Source organism: Gopherus flavomarginatus, chromosome 10 (assembly GCF_025201925.1).
Source record: "Gopherus flavomarginatus isolate rGopFla2 chromosome 10, rGopFla2.mat.asm, whole genome shotgun sequence".
In the NCBI taxonomy this organism is placed as follows: domain Eukaryota; kingdom Metazoa; phylum Chordata; order Testudines; family Testudinidae; genus Gopherus; species Gopherus flavomarginatus.
In genome coordinates, this window is record NC_066626.1 from 54,340,134 (window position 1) to 54,360,980 (window position 20,847).

The 20,847-nt window shown below is 38.4% G+C and overlaps 1 protein-coding gene across 3 annotated transcripts in view; it reads left to right on the top strand.

Moving 5' to 3' along the window:
* STAM2 (signal transducing adaptor molecule 2) overlaps positions 1-13,080 on the top strand; it is a 39,846-nt gene extending 26,766 nt beyond the window's left edge. For all 3 annotated transcript variants that reach the window (XM_050969274.1, XM_050969271.1, XM_050969272.1), the window contains 7 exons: positions 1,122-1,216; positions 2,558-2,640; positions 4,045-4,132; positions 6,049-6,103; positions 6,868-7,021; positions 8,761-8,930; positions 9,166-13,080. In XM_050969274.1, coding sequence (XP_050825231.1) covers positions 1,122-1,216; positions 2,558-2,640; positions 4,045-4,132; positions 6,049-6,103; positions 6,868-7,021; positions 8,761-8,930; positions 9,166-9,394 — 874 coding nt within the window. In that variant the 3' untranslated portion in view covers positions 9,395-13,080. The remainder of the gene's footprint in view (positions 1-1,121; positions 1,217-2,557; positions 2,641-4,044; positions 4,133-6,048; positions 6,104-6,867; positions 7,022-8,760; positions 8,931-9,165) is intronic.
* The last annotated feature ends 7,767 nt before the right edge of the window (positions 13,081-20,847 follow it).

A 20,847-nucleotide genomic window follows, 5' to 3' on the forward strand; every position in this document is an offset into this window, starting at 1 on the left:
ACTTAAAACACTCTGTACATCCAGTAATGGCATGTAATAAATTCAAACTCCATCTAGAAATAATGAAAGCCCTGGCTACTGACTGTGTCCATATTTATTCAGATACAAAATGATTAGGGCAATATTTAACAATTATATTGTCCTTTAAATCATCCAAGTGCTTTACAGACTAATTATGGATGTAGTCTTAACGGGACAGTCAGATTTCTTTAATTTTTAATTTTACTCTTCAGTATTGCTGCTGCCACCACCGCTGCCCTGACTTTAGCTGGAAAATAAAACTTAATTCTCTGTCAGCATTGTCCTTATTTAGCAAACAGTGACTTACTGTTCCTCCTTTTTTTGCTAGTAGGCATTAGAGCAGAAACTGTAGCTCTGCCTTTGTTTTTCCCAATTTGTGTAATATTTGTACAATTTTTAGGTTAAATTAGTGGGTCACAGTCAACTCAAAATTTAGTTAAATTGTGACAAGTTAAAAGGCTTCAAGCACTACATGTCCCCCTGAATGTCCCTACTGATTTTTGATGTGATACTACTACAGTTCTCCTATCTGTAAAAATGCTTTTCCTCTCCTTTGTTGCTGGGTGAAAGTCCCATATAAATCAGAGAAACAGACTGTATTGAGACAAAGTGCTGTCAAATGCACAAAATTAAAGAAAATAAACATTAATTTTTGAGTTGCAGTGTGTGGGTGAATTTCAGGCAGAGTGTAATTCCTAAATTGACAGTATCTTTTGACTTGAATTTCCCCACAACTATACTCTACAGTAGAATAGCACAGAACATTGTAGGTCCTACAGGCCTGATCCTGCAAGTTGTTCTGAGCCCTCGACTGCTGTGCACTTTGCAGAAGGTACTCAGCAATTTGCTCCAATGGGCACACAGCCAGTGTTATCACTGATATTGATGAAGTTTTGCCTGAGTTAGAGGCTTGAGGATTAAAGTTATATTAATAATAACGTTATATTATTAATAGCACTTATGGTTTCTAATACCTCTGTAATTACTGAAAGATAGAATGATGGCATAAGAACCTCCAGCTATTTAAACATTCATACCATTAAAAGCTAAATTTACAAACAGATTCTAAAGTTTTCTAATGAAACATTTTAATTCCTCAGTGATGCCAATTGGTGGAAAGGTGAAAATCAGAGAGGAGTAGGACTATTCCCATCTAACTTTGTGTCCTCTAACTTAAATGAAGAACCTGAGACAGGTAAGTTACATATTAAAAGCTACCACGTAATGCTTTAAAAAGGTGGGCAAGTGAAAAATTCGACTTGGCTTCTCTTTAATCCCTCAGTACAGTGACTTGCCTGAGGTCACACAGTATACGAGGAAGAGAATCCAGGGATGGAATCCTGACCCAATTTAAGTCAATGGGAATTTTGCCTCTGGCTTCAGTGGAACCAGAATTTTCACCCCATTTTTGTCTCCTTTTTGTTTAAACCACTGTACTTTCCTCTTACAGAAAGCTGGTTCTGTTGTTTCATGTACTCTAGTCTCTCATGAAGAACAAATTATATTTGAATCCAATAACCTACCACTTAAAATGTTGCTGGAATATAGCTTGGACTCTGTGTGCCATTAGGCATGAGTTTAACACTGAATTATATTCATGCTCATGTCTAAGGCCTGGTCTTCACTGCAGGGGGCTGAGGATTGATCTAAGTTATGCAACTTCAGCTACGTGAATAATGTAGCTGAAGTCAACGGTACTTAAACCTACTCACCGGTGTCTTCACTGCAGTGAGTCGATTGCTGCTGCTCCTCCATGGACTCTGCCTGCGCGCCTCATACAGGTAGTCGAAGGGTGAGCGCTCGGGGGTTGATTTATCACATCTAGACTAGACGCGATAAATCTACTCCTGTTGGATCGATCGCTGCCCGCCTATCCGGCAGATAGTATAGACATACCCTAACTCAGTTTAAGGTAAAAATTGATAGTTTGATTCACACCAGTACCTTAAGAAGTAACTCTATGTATACAGTGTTGTTATAGCCATGTTGGTCCCAAGATAGTAGAGAGACAAGTCTCTCTCTCCAACAGAGGCTGGTCCAATAAAGGATATTACCTCACCTACCTTGTCTCTGAGTAATTCTAAACATTTACACAGGCATCTTAAAATTCCATGATATAAAATGTGTGAGAGTGATGGGATTGTTTTAGAAACTGGTGGAGGTCAAATAGACATGTACCCTTGCTGGAGTCTGATTCACAGTTTTGGATGTTTGTCCAAGGAACAGTGAACTGAATTCCAAGTGAACCTATCACATTCAGAAGCTGATCAACTTGGAATTTGTTTTGCTGTAATGCAATGTTTTCTCCCTGCTTCGAAGACCTAAGAGCATGACTTTCTGGGAGTCATTTGCTTTTTTTACGTTCTCTTTGACTTTAAAGATTTGACCTCAAAGAGTGTATTTGTACTCAGGCCTAAGGAAACAGTTTAAACTATGCAGTGTTGAATATTTGTGTTTTGAGAATAGGAGGGTATATTTTTAGGATAGTATAGTAACAAAGATGAAGAGGAGGAACTGACATTTCATGTTCTTTTAGCTACTGTGGATAAAACCCCTGTTACTGAAGATACTACAGAAGAAGTTAAGAAAGCAGAACCTGAACCTGTTTATATAGATGAGGTATGCAATCATTGTAGAAACTTTTTTGATTGTTTTTATATTACATATAATTAAACAAAATATATAGAAATACATACACAGTGAAAATAGCATGTAAATAATAAAGTACAGTGTTCACAACAAAACCATGAGGGGTGCGGGAGGATGGACACCTGTACCTATAAAGGTCATGTAGGGCATTAATAATTGAAGCAACTAAATAGATAAATGAGAATATAGTCAACAAGTATCAGAAACTAATATATACTAAACTGCAAAGGTTTGCAATAGTTTCATGTGTGACTAGACTTCATTGTATTTTTTCCACACGCTTCTATTAGAGTCACTTTTTCCATTAATGCAGTAGTAGAGCGCTCGCTCAGCCAGTCTGTGTATGAGGGAGGAATTGCAGATTTCCTTTTTCTTAAAATAACTCTTTTGGGAGAGCACGGAATATAGCATTCCAGAACACATGCATTTTTTGACGGGTATAGAGGATCTGTGAAAGGTTGGCATGTGGCTGCTTGGATCTCCAATATTCTTTGAGCGTTGCCAGTCTAGCCTTAAACACCCTTGAGTCCACTAGTACCTTCTAATATCTTGTTCTGGAAGCAGACACTTTCAGTGGATACAAAATGTGGTGTTAAGTGTTTTATACAAGTTTTATGAAAATATTAGTCCTTACATCTGTGATGGAGTAGTCTGCCACTTAAGGGCAGTAGTGTCCCTTTAAGATTTGAAAGCAATAGATATAAGGACCTAAGGAGGATATGGGTAGAGAGAAAGCAGTCCCAGGATTCAGTGGTGCTGGGGAGGAAATCCTGTCGTTGTACCTTTAAGAGTCCAGGGCCAGGAGCCTTGCAAAGAGGACAGGGAAAGGCTCCCCTTCCCCACCAACCAACTGGGAATGAGCTGAGAGAAGGGGGAAGCTCATTAAGGAAGGACTGAAAAGGAGTAATCTATAGATGGAACTGGGAGGGGTTCCAAAAAGAGACTGTTTCCAGGCACAGGAAAGAAGTATCTCCTGAAGGGAAAAGTAGTTGGACTGAGCCCAAGATGATGAATGTTCCCAGGTGCATCTGAGTAAGGTCTGCCTTACACTTCTTACTGTCATTAATAAATGAGACTCTTGGAAGGGGATGTTCTTCAGTAAAAAAAGGTCTGTCTGGACTTGCGTATAACCCAGGTGAAGGGAAGCTAAAGTAGAGCCAAGCTGCAGCACCACAGCTGAAAGAGGTGTGCTAGGGTAACGTATCTGCTATCACAACTTCTTTCTGTGCTGACTGGTGAAAATAGACAGTGGACAAAAATCTTGTTTAGAGCTCTTTATAAAAAGGGCATTTTTCCATTTTGAAACAAAAACTAGAGAACTCTGTGCTATGTTTTAGAAGTAACTACATTTAAAAAATCTTATCTGTCATTCAGGATAAAATGGATAGAGCGCTGCAGGTACTTCAGAGTATAGATCCTACGGATGCAAAGCCTGATTCACCAGATCTTCTAGACTTAGAAGGTATTCGTATGAGTATTACTAAACATGCTAACTTTAGTATCTCATTCTACAGCTAATAACAAAAGCATAGTTTGGTTTTTTTGTTTTTTTCCCATTGTACTTGACAGGTCTCTGGGCTTTAAATGTAACTGCTCTTGTTCTGTACTGACAGAAGGCTCCGATAGATATTTGAGTCTTGGGGGGTGTTAGGCTAGTATATGGTGGGACCAAAATCTGCAATTGTTACTTAAACAGAATTATTGTTTATATATTGCATAAGTGACTTGCTCAGCCTCTGAAAGTTAGGGCACTGACAACATCACTTTGAAGACCCATGCTGTCAGAGTGCTGCAGAACTCTGCTTGAGGTGGAGCTATTTGTCCCGGAGGAACAAGCTACTCTGGGTAAAGAAACTGGTAATAGTGTTTGATATTCTCAAATCCTATTATGCTATATGAAAATATGTTTGCTCTCTGTCAAGAGCTTCCCCTGGAGTGTCTCGTATGAACGTGTTCATGCACACATTAAAAACAAAAACTCCCTAAACTAATCAAAATATCTGTTTTGTGTGTGCTAGGAAGGAAAAAATTGATGCCATTTCTATTCTAAGAAATTATGCTAAGAGGATGGAGGAGCATATAACCCAACTAAATCTTTCTTCAGACTGGGTGAACTATAGTTGGATAGATGTTTTAAAATACTATATCACTGTAAAAAAACCAAACAAACCATGATAATGGCCATACTGGTTTACACTAATTGTCTGTCTAGCCCAGTATCTTGTCTTCTGACAATGGCCAGTACCAGATGCTTCAGAGGGAATTAACATAACTGGAATTTATAAAGTGATTTATCCCCTGTTGTCCAATCCCAGCGTCTGGCAGTCAAAGGTTTAGGGACACCCAGAGCATGGAGATGTATTCCTGCCCATCTTGGCTAATAGCCCCTAATGGACCTATCCTCTATGAACTTACCTAATTCTTTTTGAACACAGTTATACTTTGGCCTTTATAGCATCCCCCTGGCAGCGAGTTCCACAAGTTGACTGTGCGTTGTGTGAAGAAGTACTTCCTTGTTTTTGTTTTAAATCTGCTGCCTATTCACTTCATTGCGTGACCCCTGGTTCATGTGTTTTTTTGAAGGGGTAAATAACACTTCCTTATTCACTTTCTCCAAACTATTTATGATTTTATAGATTGCTATCATATCCTTCTTTTGTTTTCTCTTCTAATCTGAATAGTCCCTGGCTTTTTAATTTATCCTCATATGGAAGCTGTTCCATTGCCCTAATCATTTTTATTGGCCTTCTCTGTACCTTTTCCAATTCTAATATATCTCTTTTGAGATGGAGCAACCAAAACCGCATGCAGTATTTAAGGTGTGGGCATACTATAGGTTTATATGGTGGCATTATATTTTCTGTCTTGTTAAATATCCCTTCCTTAATGTTCAGTGTACACTTAAAATTAGATGAAAGGTGTATTTTACATTGTAATCCTTTTCTTGACAATATATTTAGTGACTTTTAAATCTCTGGTGTCACAGCATTAATTCCTAAAGGTCATGCAATATGTAGTCTCATTGGTGGTATTATGTTATGCTGTAACTCTAAAGTAATTGATTTTCATTAGCTGTAGATGAAGCAGTTTTGAGAGGATTATTTGAGAAATTTCAATGCTGTTTGTAGGCAGTAGTTTTAGTTTATATAGCAAACTAATTCTCAATTCCCTGCCTCTTTTGGAATAACTGAAAAATTATTGGCTGTCTTTAATTACAATATTTACAATTAAGAGCAAATTTTAAAAAAAGACTAGGTAGTAGACGACAAATATAATCTTTCCATTAATATGGCTGTACTGAGCTAAAATATATTCTTACCCAGGACTAGGCTTAAAGTTTTAATTGTATAATGTATTAACACTTTTTTGTCTTCACAGACATCTGTCAACAGATGGGTCCTATGATAGATGAAAAACTAGAGGAGATTGATAGGTGAGCCATAATCTTTCTTGTGTTTTCAAACAAGGAGTAGAACATTGTTACATAGGCTTCATCTTTATTTGTGAGGGTTTTTGATTGGGCATGGGATTACCACATTTTACTATACCTGTGCTCTTTTTCACCTGCCTAAGATAGAAAATCTTATAGAATAGAAAATTGACAAGCTCACTCTTTATTTGTTTTAACTTTTTTTAATATTTAGTTTGATTTTCAGGCCTCAAACAAGATCTAGACCCTGTTGTGTTTTGGGTACTGTATAAGTAAATAATAAGATACAGTTCCTGCCCTAAAGAGCTTCCAATCTAAATAGGGAGGAATGTACAGTTGCAATTTTTCATTGACACCAGTAGCAGTGTATCTAAAATTATATAAGCCTAATTTTCAATTTGCTGTTATCGATAAGGGAATGTACTCAAATACAGTGATTTCTCCTAGACCTTTGAGGAGACTTGATGATAAATGGGTAAAAGGAGAAGATAGCAAAGAGAGACTGACAGAGTTGCTTTTTCAATTTGACTATAAGAAGGATCCCCAACCTCTTCTCTTGCCTACCTTCCCAAGTTCCATCAGTATGATAACTGGGACTGGAGCTGGACATCTTAAAAATACAAATAAATGTCTTTTTTTTCTTTTTTAAATATTTTTTTTTCTTATTTAGTTAAGACTGTGCTTAAAGAGCTTCTTAGTTTGCAAAATATCCAGAGGTATAAGTAACTCTGAAGGAGTTTTGAGTAAATTGTTTCTTTTTTAATCAGGAAACATTCAGAATTATCTGAATTGAATGTCAAAGTTCTAGAAGCCTTGGAACTCTACAATAAACTGATGAATGAAGCGCCTATGTATTCAGCCTATTCAAAGGTCCATCCTCCAACACATTATCCACCCACATCAGCTGGTGTTCCAGTGCAGGTCAGTACCCTTTTCAGAAAACAGAGACTTTCCTAATATGCATCTTCTTTTTAAAGGGTGATAACAAAGGAGAATAGGCTTTATTGCTAGCTTCTAAACAATTTGATGTTTTTTCATAATCATTAAATCCTGTAGAATAAAATGTACTAGAACAAAATAGGTATCTTCTAGCACTAAAATGCAATTGTTAATCTTTGCTGTACAGTTAGCAGGACATTGTATTCTGATGGTTGAAGTTTAACAACCCAGTTAACCAGTTTTCTCAGTGACAGTCACTCAACAAAAAAATTTTTTTACACTCGTGTGTTTCACAGATGGATAGATTTACTGAGTCATATGTCCTTGCCTAATCCCAAAAGAAAATGTTACTCTTCTGTCTATTTTCAGGGACATGATTGAACTTTCTAATATGGTATGCATCATGAGGCCAGTGCACTTCTTCCAGATATAGTAATTCTGCTTTGGGTGTATCACTTTGGATTTATCATTCTCTGTTTTTTTTCCCCTCTTAAGTAACAAGAACTTTGTGCATTAGTGAGTTAAATAACTCCAATATTGGATTCAGAATGAACTCTTATGTGCCCAACATATGTTCATTTATGAACGCAAAAAATGGAGAAAAGGCAAGGCGTATTTAAAGGAGACACTTAGAAAGAAAAAGTAGAATGTGCCTGCATATTTTAAGTGGGTTTTAAATGAATGTTAATTGTTCAGTGTGAAAAGAATAGTTACCATAGCAACTGCCACATCAAAGAAGATGCAGTTAACTATTATGCCATGCCTTAAACTCTTGAAAAGGATGAAAAATTCATTATATTTTGGGGGAGAAAAGAAATTCTGGACCTGAGACAGCTGGAGTATTTAATATTGGTGATCTCTTCTGAGATACTGCTTCCTGCTGTGGAAAAAACAGCAAAATGGTGCTAAGCACAGTTGTATTGCTCAAAGTTATATATTTCCATCTATGTGTATGTATGTATACTTCATTCCAAATCCAAAACCAATGTGTGCAATATTCATATTTGATTTGTGTATATACTGCATTGGCTTACCCTACCTGTGGCTTGAATTGTAAAGACTTTAAGAAAAACCATTTATTTACATAAGAAACATGCCATTTAATACACAGTGGAAATGTTCTTTTAATTTAAGTATGTCTTTAAGAAGCAACATTTCACCAGTATGAATAACCTGATAAACAGTCTCTCAACTTCGGTTTCTCCTTTGTCAAATGTGAATTGTGCCTCCTTAGTGTTAATTTCTGCATTTCTTGACTTAATATAAGGTTCTTATAGCAAGGTTAACTTTTTTCCTGTTGTATACCTTGTTTATTTATCTCCTAGCTTATGAAATGTACTAACTTAAAAAGTCTCTGAGTGTATGTACAAGGGAAATGCAGGTTAAAAATCACCACCACATCCTCCTACTGAAAACATTTGCCTACAGTGTGATTTGAAATAGCAACAGTGCAAATTAAGGATGGAATAATTAGAAAAATGAGGCAGTGCGAATGTAGGCAGTGCGTTTATCACCTTAGGGAGCTGCATACCTTATTGCAGCTAGAAATGTCTTCAAATGAACATCATCTGATCTTCCTCTAACAAAGTTTCTGATACACAGAATCTGTGTATCTTCTGTTAAATTCCCATCCACCCCCATGCTTGGGAGATTGGGGAAGGGAGGAGAGTTTCATTCTTTGAGATAGTTGATGCATGGTGTGTTTTCTGTTTCATTTACAGCCATATTCTGTACAACCACATGGTGGGAACTACATGGTTCAGGGTATGCACCAAGTCACTGTTCCCCAAGGCTACAGTCTAGGACCTGATCAGATGGGCCAACTGAGGTCCCTGCCTCAAACTATAAATTCTTCAGGAGCAACTCAGCCTGCTCAAGCTTCATATTTAAGGTAACACTTCAGCAAGACTTTAATATAAAACTTGATTTCCCCCAGATATCTTAAAAGTCTAGAGGTGGGTAAATTCTTAATTAATATTAAATGTCACTAACATTTTTTGTTCTATTTTTGTTACTTCAGAAATGTGAAAAATCAAATCACTTATGAAATGGCTTATAGTATGATATGCAAATGAACTTGGTAATCATAACAGTCACTGTTTTAAAATGATTTTTTTCTGTTACAGCCCTGGACCAGATTCTGTGGCAAACTCTGGATACATGAACCAGAACTCTGGCCTTCAGTCAGCTACTAGTACAGCTGCTTACACCCCGCATATGGGAATGTCTGTGGATATGTCAGCTTATCAGAACTCTTCATCTAATTTGCCGCAAGGAGCGGGCTATCCTGTGGCAGTTCCACCTCATTCAGTTGCACAGCAACAAACAAATTACCATCCACAGCCTCTCCTTTGAAAATAAACCAAGCTTATATTCTAAAAGCATTCATAAATGTTGGCGATCCTCATGATTTAAATAGCCTGTCATTGGTATACAAGTACACTTTCCCTTGATTAAAATAAACAACCCAATTTGCTGCATTATAAAGCTAAGCAATTATTTCAGAGTTAAATGTATTTCAAGTTTTACAGTTCAGAATTGTTCTAAAGACAAGTTTGAGCTAATGATATTAAAAAATCATAAATGATTTCAGTCCCCACTTAAGTAGCCTCCATCAGCTAAAGCTTTCAATCTCATGGAGTATCATTCTCAAAACTAAACTCAGATAAGAGAATCCTTTCCCTTTTTTTCCTGGAAACCTGAGAGGATGATTTAAAATCTAGTTAAGTTGCTTTATCTGTTCTTTTTGTAGTCCTTTCCATTCCATTGTTTTAGAGAATCTTTTCACTTCAGTAGTATTTCTTCCAACAAACCCCAGTGGTTTAGATTATAGTTCTGTTTGCTGCACCATAAGCAGTTCTGCTTTGAGATGCATTGCATAATAGAACAATTGCATGATAAAACAAGTGTGAAAGGAGAGGGAGACTATTCCTTGATATTATGGCAATGAGGACCATGTAAATACAACAATATGAAAATTCTAGGGTTTTTTTCCCCCCAATGTTGCCAGACTTGATTTGGTGTTTCAAGGGGGTCTTCTGTTTCCCTTATAAGGAATTTGGGGGGCAGTGGGGGTGTTACTAGGGAGCTTCTCTTGCTCCTTCTCTAGAAGGGGTTGCACACTCAGCATTTTGTGGGTAGGGGATGCTGCAGAGTAACAGGTGCTCTGAGGTTGCAGGTTACTTAGCTGGCAATTTTGTGAAATCTGCCTTTATGTTTGTTGTTTAATTGTGGGAGAGCTGTCTCATTACCCTTGGTTAGAGAGAGGCTCAGTAGTGCTGTTTATCAGGGGCCTGTGGGAGTCTGTCTCATTTGCTCCGAAAATGGTGGAGGTGAGCTTCAGGAGCATAAGTTACCATTATGGACCAGAAAGCTCTCGTCTTTAGGGTTTCTTCTCACTGTCACCATTCGCTTGTCTAAATGAATACATTTTTGAGAATGTATACTTATACCACTGTGGATGCAAAGCAAAGGTTCTTTGTTAGTTGGCCTGTTTTACTCTTTGGATATAAGGAATGGATACACACTGAAAATGACAAGCATGCCTTTAAAAAAGAATCGCCTCATAAATGAGAACCTGTAGCATTCAGTGGAAAAGAAACAAGATCTGGAGACTTTTTTCCTGACACTTTAATTTTTATGGGTGGTTTTTGTAGAAGAGTAAATGAACTACAAGAGCTGGTTAATCTTCCAAGAACATGGGATTTCTTTCCTTTTTATTATTTTAACTTCTGGAAATTTGCACATCACTCTCCTCCAGGTTACTTACTTGGCTTCTTAATATGATTATATTTATTCATATTTTTAATTTTGTTATGAATGGCTGACATTTAGACTGGGAAGAATAATGGATTTAAGTAAGTTTCTGATAAAATACCTTGGTTAAATGCATGGAAATCTGAAAGCATGTCCACAAATGAGTGTTTTGATGTACTATGTTTTCTACCGGATGAGATCTTGTTACATGGTAGATCCTCCTTGTGTTCTCCCAAAATAAAACTCACCATCTGTTCAGTGCCACCTCCATTTGTCGTACTGTTACTAAATACATTATTTAGTATGATCTTGTTCAGATGTAGCTTCATGTTGGAACAATAAGGAATTCAGTACCTGGTCATTTGATACTCAAGTTTGTGTAACTGGAGCTGTAGTTTTTCCTCTCCAGTGTTTTAATTTGGCATTATCCTTTCAGGTGAAGCTGTTCAGTATAAATATAAAGTGCTTTAATATGACACCTTTTAAAAGCATTTTGATGATGTATTCCTTGTGTTCTTTTGGTGGTGGGGAGAACCAAGAAAAATCATTTCAAAAGCTGCTGTGTAAAATTCTTGCTATTTGAAAATTTGTATGCAAGGACTATTTTGTTCCAAATAATTTAATCAAATTAAACCCGCTTAACATTTATGTAGGTTTTTCATGTTTGACATTGAAATATAAGGAAATTTTTTATTGGATTCAGAGTCTTTGAGACAGTATAAATATTGCTCAATATCTTAATTTGGGATTAATAGAGTTGGCTTTAAGTTAGATTAAAGTATTCTATTAAATTTTGTTCTTTATAATAGATGAAGTATAAATAGTGTATATACCCATTTGTGTCAGAGATTTTATACACATGCATATATATACACTTATTCTTAAAAACAAAACAGAAACCCCTGACACTTGATATTGCAGGATTTAGCATCCTATAATCTCTTGTAATCCAAATCATAGGCATTTCTGAAAGTTGTAGATAGTGTAAAATATTTGATTGTTATTAAAATTGTGTATTTAGAGGATTTTGGTGTTAATGGGATCAGTTTTCTTTCTTCATTCTTCCATACCTTATCATATTTATTTTTAAGGCCTGATTGTAACTAAATATGCTGCCAAAGGAACTGTTTAACTTCAGATTTCTACATTTAGGTTTATACCTGCTGTCTTATATCGGAAGTAAATAGTAGATAACTTCTGCTTTTTCATATAAAATAGAAGTTTCTGCAACTTTAAAATGAGAATTTTATTATTGTATTTAACTTTGTTTCATGGGTGTCAAAAACAGACTGCATAAACTTTATTCTACTTTGAGTTGTTTGCTCCTGCTAAAAGACTTGTGTAAAAATGTCACTTTTTCACTTGAACAATATGTGAGGACCTCATTTATCTGTAGTATCACCATGCAGAGAATGTTTTAAAGGATTTTAAAATTTCAGATATCTTTGAATTGACAAGCACCTTGGATATTTAATAAATCTTTGTTTTTAGAAATTCCAGTATTCCAAAATAAAATTGGTAATTAATGTAATTGTTAAAGCTTAAAACATGTTCTGTGTTCATTTTGTTTTGATGAGTGGACTTTCATGTTCGTAGCTGCTGTCTTTTGGAGTAGTACAACTCAATGAACAGTAGTCATTTTGAGAAGAAAGCTGGTGGTGGCTATAAATGCAGCTCTATTCTCTCATTGTAACTGTTTTCCTATAAGAGAGCCTTTTCCCATACTTACGTCTATGCATCTTTTCTAAGAACTACACCATAATATTAAATATGAGCAGGATTGGTACCTATAAATGTAGTGAATCTCTTTTTACGATATTTTCTACACTTGCAGTAGATAAATTATACATGAAACTGATTGCTAAAAAGATCAAAATAATTTCAAAGATTGAATAGATGAAGAGAAGAAGAAATAAAAAGGGCAGATCCTCAGGTAGTGTAAATTTTCATAGCACCATTGAAGTCAGTGGAGCTGTGACAACTTTCACCCTGGCTTTTGAGCTGCTCCCATAGTGCAGTGATTGAATGCATTCTGTGAACTCATTTTGCAGGTTAGGCTCCAACTGCTTCTGTTTGTCTAGATTTAAACTGAGGAGTTTAAATCCTTATCTAAAGTGAAAGACTATTGGGTGGAAGGAGAAGGGGATTGCAGTTTATAGAAAAGACTTGTCTTCAGGGAATTTGGAGTGTTAATGGTAGATTGTTCCATTGGAGTAACCAACTGGCCTTTTGCCTACAGTATGTTTGCATTGCCTTTTGTGAATAAAACAAATTTGTTTAACAAACAGTGGAAAGTTTTCTGTTTCAAAGTTAGCTCTTCCAAGTCACACAATTGTTTTTTTGCATACATATATAACTTTAGCTATAGTTCGTTTGACACATAATACTGCTACATAATGGTGGTTGATCCATGCTTGGGTGAGGAATAACCATAATCCTAACTATATATTATATTCAGTTTTATTGCATATTGCTAGGCCAGAGGTTCTAAAACTGGGGGTCATGACCTTTCAGGGGGTCATGAGTTGGCAGTCTCCACCTCAAACTCTGCTTCATCTCCAGCATTTATAATAGGTTTAAATATAAAAAATTTGTTTTTAATTTATAAGAAGTGGAGTGGAGGAGAATGGGTGTTCCACTCAGAGACTTGCTATGTGAAAGGGGTCATCACTACAAAACTTTGAGAATCACTGTACTAGGTTTTATACATAAGAAAAATATCACTTTTCTAAAATTCAGTTATTAATCTTAAAAGTAAAAGCTAAGAGCAGTACTCTGTAAGTAATAGGGACTCTCTTTAGACCACCATTGATACCCATCTAACCAAAACGAGGTTGCCAGCCCACACAATAAGGAAATAACCTCATGGTCCAAAGATTCCCTGTAGCATATCTAAGGCAGGGAACAAAAGGACTACGTAATTCACCAGCCTGATATGCCTGAAAACAAAATGTTCCTATGAGTCATTCTTTAGCTGTAAGTCTCTGGAACGTATATTGTCAATCACTTACTTGTATTGTCATCTTGAGTCACTTGTAACTTTCATGGGATAGTGTCAGGTCAGTTTAGGCCCCAAATATAAGCCTTGGAACGAAAAGCACTTAAAAACCTAACAGCACAAGAAGTGTTTAAAGGATCTTTGCAAAATGTCTGTCAGTGGTTTTTCAATCCACACTGCTAAGGTGAGAGAGAATGTGAAACTGATAAACTACAGTGAATCTGGAAAATTCCCTAGTGTCTTGATTTCCTGGACAGTATATTAACGTGGGAAGTCAGCCAAGCCATGAGAGAGCTTAAGATTCATAATTAAAGAAACATTTCCTTAATATTGTCAATTTAGGTGATTCAACTGAATTTTAAAAATCTAATTTAGATTTCATCATTCATGCTATTCACTTCTTGCACCACATTCATCTTGAACAAAGAAGCCAGGCCAACTAATTTAATGTAAGGAATTCTAAAATCTGCAATTTGTGTGCATAGAGGACATTAATCAATCTGATTATAGTAGGTCTCTGCTTGCTTTCTACCAGATGTCTGTAGGGTTTTAACTTGCTTGGCATACGTTGGGGAAAAAATGAAAAAGGGCATGTTCCCTCTGTCAGTGAATGTCCTACTAGATATTGTTCAAAATATAAACAGTGAATTAACAAAGCTAATCTAGGTAATCCATTGCATAACCATATTAAATGTAGGGGTAATCTCTACTAAATAAAAGCTTACTCTCTAGGTTTAAAAGATGGCATATCTTAAAACTGTTACCTGTTGCAAAATGTTCCTGGGCTTCTATCTTTTAAAATAATAATGAAAATAATAATTGGAGATATGCCAATCTCCTAGAACTGGAAGGGACCTTGAAAGGTCATTGAGTCCAGCCCCCTGCCTTCACTAGCAGGACCAATTTTTTCCCCAGATCTCTTAAATGGCCCCCTTTTCCCACAATTATCAGATGTTAAAAATAGTGTTTTCCTAAGGAAAACTTAAATTTTAAATTGTCCATAGGAGGTGAAGGGTGGCAGGAATATATTTGTAAACGTGAGTAAAAGAGTTACCACTGTCCGCTGGGAAATGTACCTGTCATAATACTGCCATATCTTCTGTGAACTTTGCTTCCTTTCCCTTCTCCCCCACAGTCCTAGTCAGAATACACATTCAATACTGGTTTTGCTGGAAAAACCCAATCCTATCCCACAAGAGGGTGGGAGGAGGTGTCAGTTATGGGTTGTCTTTTTTTTGTCTAATGGCAAACATCTTGTAGTTACACACCTCCCCTCCTCACTTCAGTCAGAGGTATGATGTGCTTCAGGTAAAGCCACAGGAATGGGGAGAGGAAACCTGGGTCCCGTTTTCAACTCCTCAGATTTCCTGTGCAACTTTGAACAAATCACTTAATCTCTTTGCCTTATTTTCATGCTCTGTAAATTGGAATTAAGTGTTCTAATTTACCTCATGCCTGTGAAGTCGTATTCTGTGGTGGAGGATGCTATAAAAGCACTAAATAGCATTGCAGTTGAAGGCCAAACAACCACAGATTTTAAGTGGCCAGATTTTCTTTCTAGAAAAACAATTTTAGAGTCAGTGGGCTAAATTATGCTCCCAGACAAATTCCTACCTCGGGCATCTGTATTCATACCTCAACCTACCAAGCCCTGAATGTGACACAGTGCAGCGAAGATCCAGTATGCAAGAAGGTATCATTCATGTAGGAAATGTAATGCTGTATGATTCGCTACTGTAAATAACATCGGTTTATTTGTTTTAAATAATTTTCAACATGTGACATCAACTTTGTATGAGAGCAGAGTATTATGTTAAAAAACATCCCTCAAAATTAGGTACATTTTGAGATGTGTATCTGCATTTGGTTTAATAGTTTAAATCTGGATATAAATGCACCCAGCTGATGTCTCTTCTCTTAAAAGAAGTGCAGTGCAAAAGCTGGACAAAATATATAGTGGATAAAACATTAACTTATTTTTTTCTGAAGGCTGATAAAATTAAAAACGTATGAGACATTGAATTACTTGATGGTTTCAACACAATTTTTCTGTTCTTTATATTGGAGCTACATCCATGTTTAAAAATCTTTTTATAATCTGCCACCACATACTATCTCCCTACCAACCTTTGGCTACATCAGCCTGAAGTGTTAATGCCTGAACTTTGCTTGAGCACTATGGTGTCTCAGACATTCTGTGCTCTTTTTAGAGTCTGGAAGAGCAGAAGGTTCATATCAGCTGCACCTCTTCCTCCTGCTGAACATGATAGGAATTGCATCTGAGCAGTCTGCTCTGCAATATAATGAGGAAAGCACGCACGCGCACACACGCGCACACACACACAAAATGCCTAAATTAAATAAATCTTAACTGAAGCTAGAGGTCAGCAGAAAGGGAGAGAGTTTGCATGCAGCCACTTTACTGGCTAAGGCTTGCAAATCAGTTTAATGGATTGGTTCTTCCTGAAAAGCTCTTCTTCAGTACCTCTGTGTAAACTCAAACACTTGTCTCTCACCAACAGAAGTTGGTCCAATTAAAGATATTATCTCACTCACTTTCTCTCTAATATCCTGGGCCTAACACAGCTATAACAACACTGCATACAACAATATAAATTGAAACTACTCATACTCAATATGAAAAAGCACATATGAAATATATTCGTTCCATCAAGGCATTCTGGGATTAATGTAAACGGGGCATTAAAGATGGAATGATTTAGTAACATCACGCAGAAATGTGATGTGCAATGTCAGCCCAACTATGTCAGCACATTATGCTTCTATTGAGTATACATAACTGAGTTTGTGTGGCTATATAATATAGCACATGTACTGTCTCTGTGGTCATATCAGCTGTCACTCCCTCCTATTAACATGGTCAAGTGCTTGCCCTTGTCCTGCAAAAATGCTTTGTCCTAAGTTTGAGTTTACTACTGGCTCTGCCTGAAAGTCTTATATGTAGTTTTGTTGCTGGTGAGCCTGTTCCCAAGATAGATTTTTTTTTTTAAAGTTCAAATTTGTAACTAGATATTTCACCATCTGCAATAAAAATACAAGATATGGAGCATACGGCTGTACATTGCCTTTGCTTTGAAAAGCCAGCCTTGCAAGATCACTTGTGGTTCTATGCAGGGGCTGCCAATCAGGCCTGGGCCAACATTTTTTGGGATGTTTTAATTTGTGTGTGAGGTACTGTAGAATTAAAGGCAGAATTTAAGAATAAGCATTACTAGTACAATACAAATCTTTACAGGAGGGTGCTGTGTGTAATTTCAGAATTCACTTTTATCACACACATCTGGTATTCCCATTGTGTATATATATTGTTGATCCTTTGTTGAGCAGTAGCAGGTTTTCAGGGCCTTGCTGGTCACTTTGTTGTTTGCATAAAAATTGATGTGGGGTCAAGTAATTTCTTAATGTACACGTCCTGTTTCCCTGAGCAGGGGTAGCAACAACCTCTTGCAAGAACCTTAGGTCAGGTACCTCTGCCCTGTTTAGGGTAACCAGACAGCAAACGTGAAAAATTGGGACAGGGCGTGGGGGGTAATAGGAGCCTGTATAAACAAGACCCAAAAATCAGCACATCTGGTCACCCTAGCCCTGTTCCCAGATCCAGCTGCCTGGGCCTTCTCTCTCTCTCACTATCACTTGGGGTATGTCTACACTAGGGGATTATTCCGATTTTACATAAATCGATTTTTGGAAACAGATTGTATAAAGTTGAGTGCATGCGGCCACACTAAGCACATTAATTCGGCGGTATGCGTCCATGTACCAAGACTAGCATTGACTTCTGGAGCTCTGCACTGTGGATAGCTATCCCACAGTTCCCGCAGTCTCCCCCGCCTATTGGAATTCTGGGTTGAGATTCCAATGCCTAATGGGGACAAAAATTTGTTGAGGGTGGTTATGGGTAAATGTCGGCAGTCAGTTCTCCCTCTGTGAAAGCAACAACAAGCAATCATTTTGCGCCCTTTTCCCTGGATTGCCCGGGTAGACGCCATAGCATGGCAACCATGGAGCCCGTTCAGCCTTTTTTCATTGTCACCGTATGTGTACTGGATGCTGCCAACAGATGTGGTACTGCAGCGCTACACAGCAGCATCCTCTTGCCTTTGCAAGTTAGCAAAGGCGGTTAACAGTCATAATGTACCATCTGCTGCTTTGCAAGTTGACAAAGACAGTTACCAGTCATACTGTACTGTCTGCTGCTGTCATGGGTGCTCCTGGCCAGCCTCAGTGAGGTCGATCGGAGCGCCTGGACAAAAATGGGAATGACTCTGTAGGTCCTTCTCTTCTTTAAGTTTTGTCTAATGGAGAGTCAGTCCTGCCTAGAATATCAGGCAAGCCTACTAAAGAACCAGAGAGGCAAACAGCCACTCCGGGTCAGAGCCCCAGACATCCTGCAGAAATGATGAGCTGCATGCCATTCTAGGGGGTGCGCCTACAACAACCCCATCTGTTGCTTCCCTCCTGGACTACTGTGGCAGTTATCCCCCCATTTGTGTGATGAAGTAATAAAGAATGCATTAATTTGAAACAACACTGACTTTATTGCCTATGCAAGCAGAGATCAAAGTGGGGAGGGGAGGGCGGTTGCCTTACAGCAAAGTAGAGTGAATCACCATTCCGCACTTGCTCAGCCTATAGCTGAAAATGGGACTCTGTGATAAGCACTAGGATAGAAGCACAGGCAGGACTGAATCTCCATTTCTGTGTGGGCCTTTGGTTGACACTGGTAAAATTCAAATTGTCCCAGGATATGTATGTTTAGGGACAGTTCTTAACGGCAGCTTAATTTTTTTTATTTGCAGCAAAATGTAGAGGTCTAACTAACTGATTGTGAGCCCTGATAAGGGTAGGCTGGGGTAGGTGTGACCACGCAGTGCTGACTGGGAGAGCAGCCTGAGGCAGAAGCCTCCAGCTGGCATGATATTCCAGGTAGAACTGAATCTCCATAAGACAAAACTTAAAGAAGAGAACGACCTGGAGTCATTCCCATTTTTGCCCAGGTGCCCCTGACCGACCTCACCAAGGCCAGCCAGGAGCACCCACAGGACAATGATAACAGATACCAATCATACTGCACCATCTGCCGTCCGCAAGGCAAGGCAAGGGGATGCTGCTGTGTAGCGCTGCAGCACCGCATCTGCCAGCAGCAGCTAGTAGACATACGGTTACGTTGAAAAAAGGCGAGAAATGATTTTTTTTCCTTTGCTTTCACAGGGGGAGGAGAGGCTGACGACATATACCCTGAACCACCCGTGACAATGTTTTTGACCCTTCAGGCATTGGGAGCTCAGCCCAGAATTCAAATGGTTTTCGGAGAGTGCGGGAACTGTGGGATAGCTACAGTCATCAGTCGCCCCTCCCTTCATGACCATCCATTTGATTCTTTGGCTTTCTGGTTCGCTTGTCTCAGCTCCTTAAGTTTCACGCAGCACTGTATTGAGTCCCTGTTGTGGCCTTGGAGATTTTTTCAAATGTTTTGGCATTTCGTCTTTTGGAACGGAGTTCTGATAGAACAGATTCATCTCCCCGTACAGAGATCAGATTAAGTACCTGCCATACGGTCCATGCTGGAGCTCTTTTTTGATTCTGGGACTGCATGGTCACCTGTGCTGATCAGTGCTCCACGCTGGGCAAACAGGAAATAAAAATAAAAAGTTTGTGGGGCTTTTCCTGTCTACCTGGCTGTGCAGCCAAGTTCAGATTGCTGTCCAGAGTGGTCACAATGGTGCACTGTGGGATAGCTTCTGGAGGCCAATAGCGTCGAATTGCGGCCACACTAACCCTAATTCTAAATGGCAATGTCGATTTCATTGGGGTGGAGTACAGAAATCGATTTTAAGATCCCTTTATGTCGACAAAAATGGCTTAATTGTGTGGACGGGTGCAGGGTTAATTCGATTTAATGCTGCTAAATTTGACATAAACTCGTAGACCAGGCCTTGCACACAACTCCAGCAGATCCACCTGCTTAAACATGCCTTCTGCCCTTTTTCCTCCCTCAGCCTGTGTGCTTTTTATATGGGAAACTTCTAGTTCGGGGCTTCTCTCTGACCACCACGTGGTCTGGAAAAGGTGGACTAGCCATTAATTCTCCTGTGTTGTGCAACATAAAGGAAGCTCAGAGAGGTCCAGCAGCTCCCTCTGTGCATACCCAGTCCCTTAATGAGTCTCTGATGGAAGTTACTGCATGGCATCTTCAACTCTTTCTATTCAGAATTTCATCCTGCGTGTCTACCCTTGGTGACTAGAACTGGTTGGAAATTTTCTGACAATGTTTTTCCATTGTGAAAATACAAATTTATTGAAAGCAAAACATTTAGTGGAAATGTGTTGGTTTTGACAAATCCTCCAGTGGAACATAGGTTTCAAAACTTGTATGCCAGCTAAGTTTCTTGCCAGCTTGCCCACCCAGCTCTTTGGCATCCTGCCTGAAGAACTGCTTTGGAGTTGGGATCCTAATTCCCAGGACTTCCAGGGTCTGTGGTTCCAGGATAGCCAGCATCCCCAGAAAGACCATCTGAGGACCAGGGACCCCAGGGCTTCAAGCCTCCAGAGCCGGCTCCCTGGGTTGAGCAACTTTCTGGGCAGCTAGCTCCCCAGGCTTTGAGACTCAGGCCAAGGAAAAGGCAGGTCCAGGAGCCTGGAAGCCCTCTGAATCACCATCTCTGAGGAAGCCTGCATGTGGGAGCTGCTATTGAGCCAGAAACCCCAGAAGATCTGGAAGCTCCTGACTGAAACTGATATGATTCTTCTCAGTTTCAGGAATATCCACCATTTAATAGCAGTGGTGAGCCCATAGCATATTTTGTTTCAGAACATATTTCAGTGCTTCCAAAACAAATTATTGCAGGATTTCAGTTCTGTGAAAATTTCTGATTTTTTTGTTTTTTCATCCCAATTCAGGATAAAAAAAAATCTGAAAATTCAAAATGTATTGCACAATGCAAATTTGGTTTCCTGACCAGGTCTGTCAATGACCCCCAAATGTGCAAGCCAATAGCATCTTTTGTTGTAGCATTATGTGTATGCATGTATG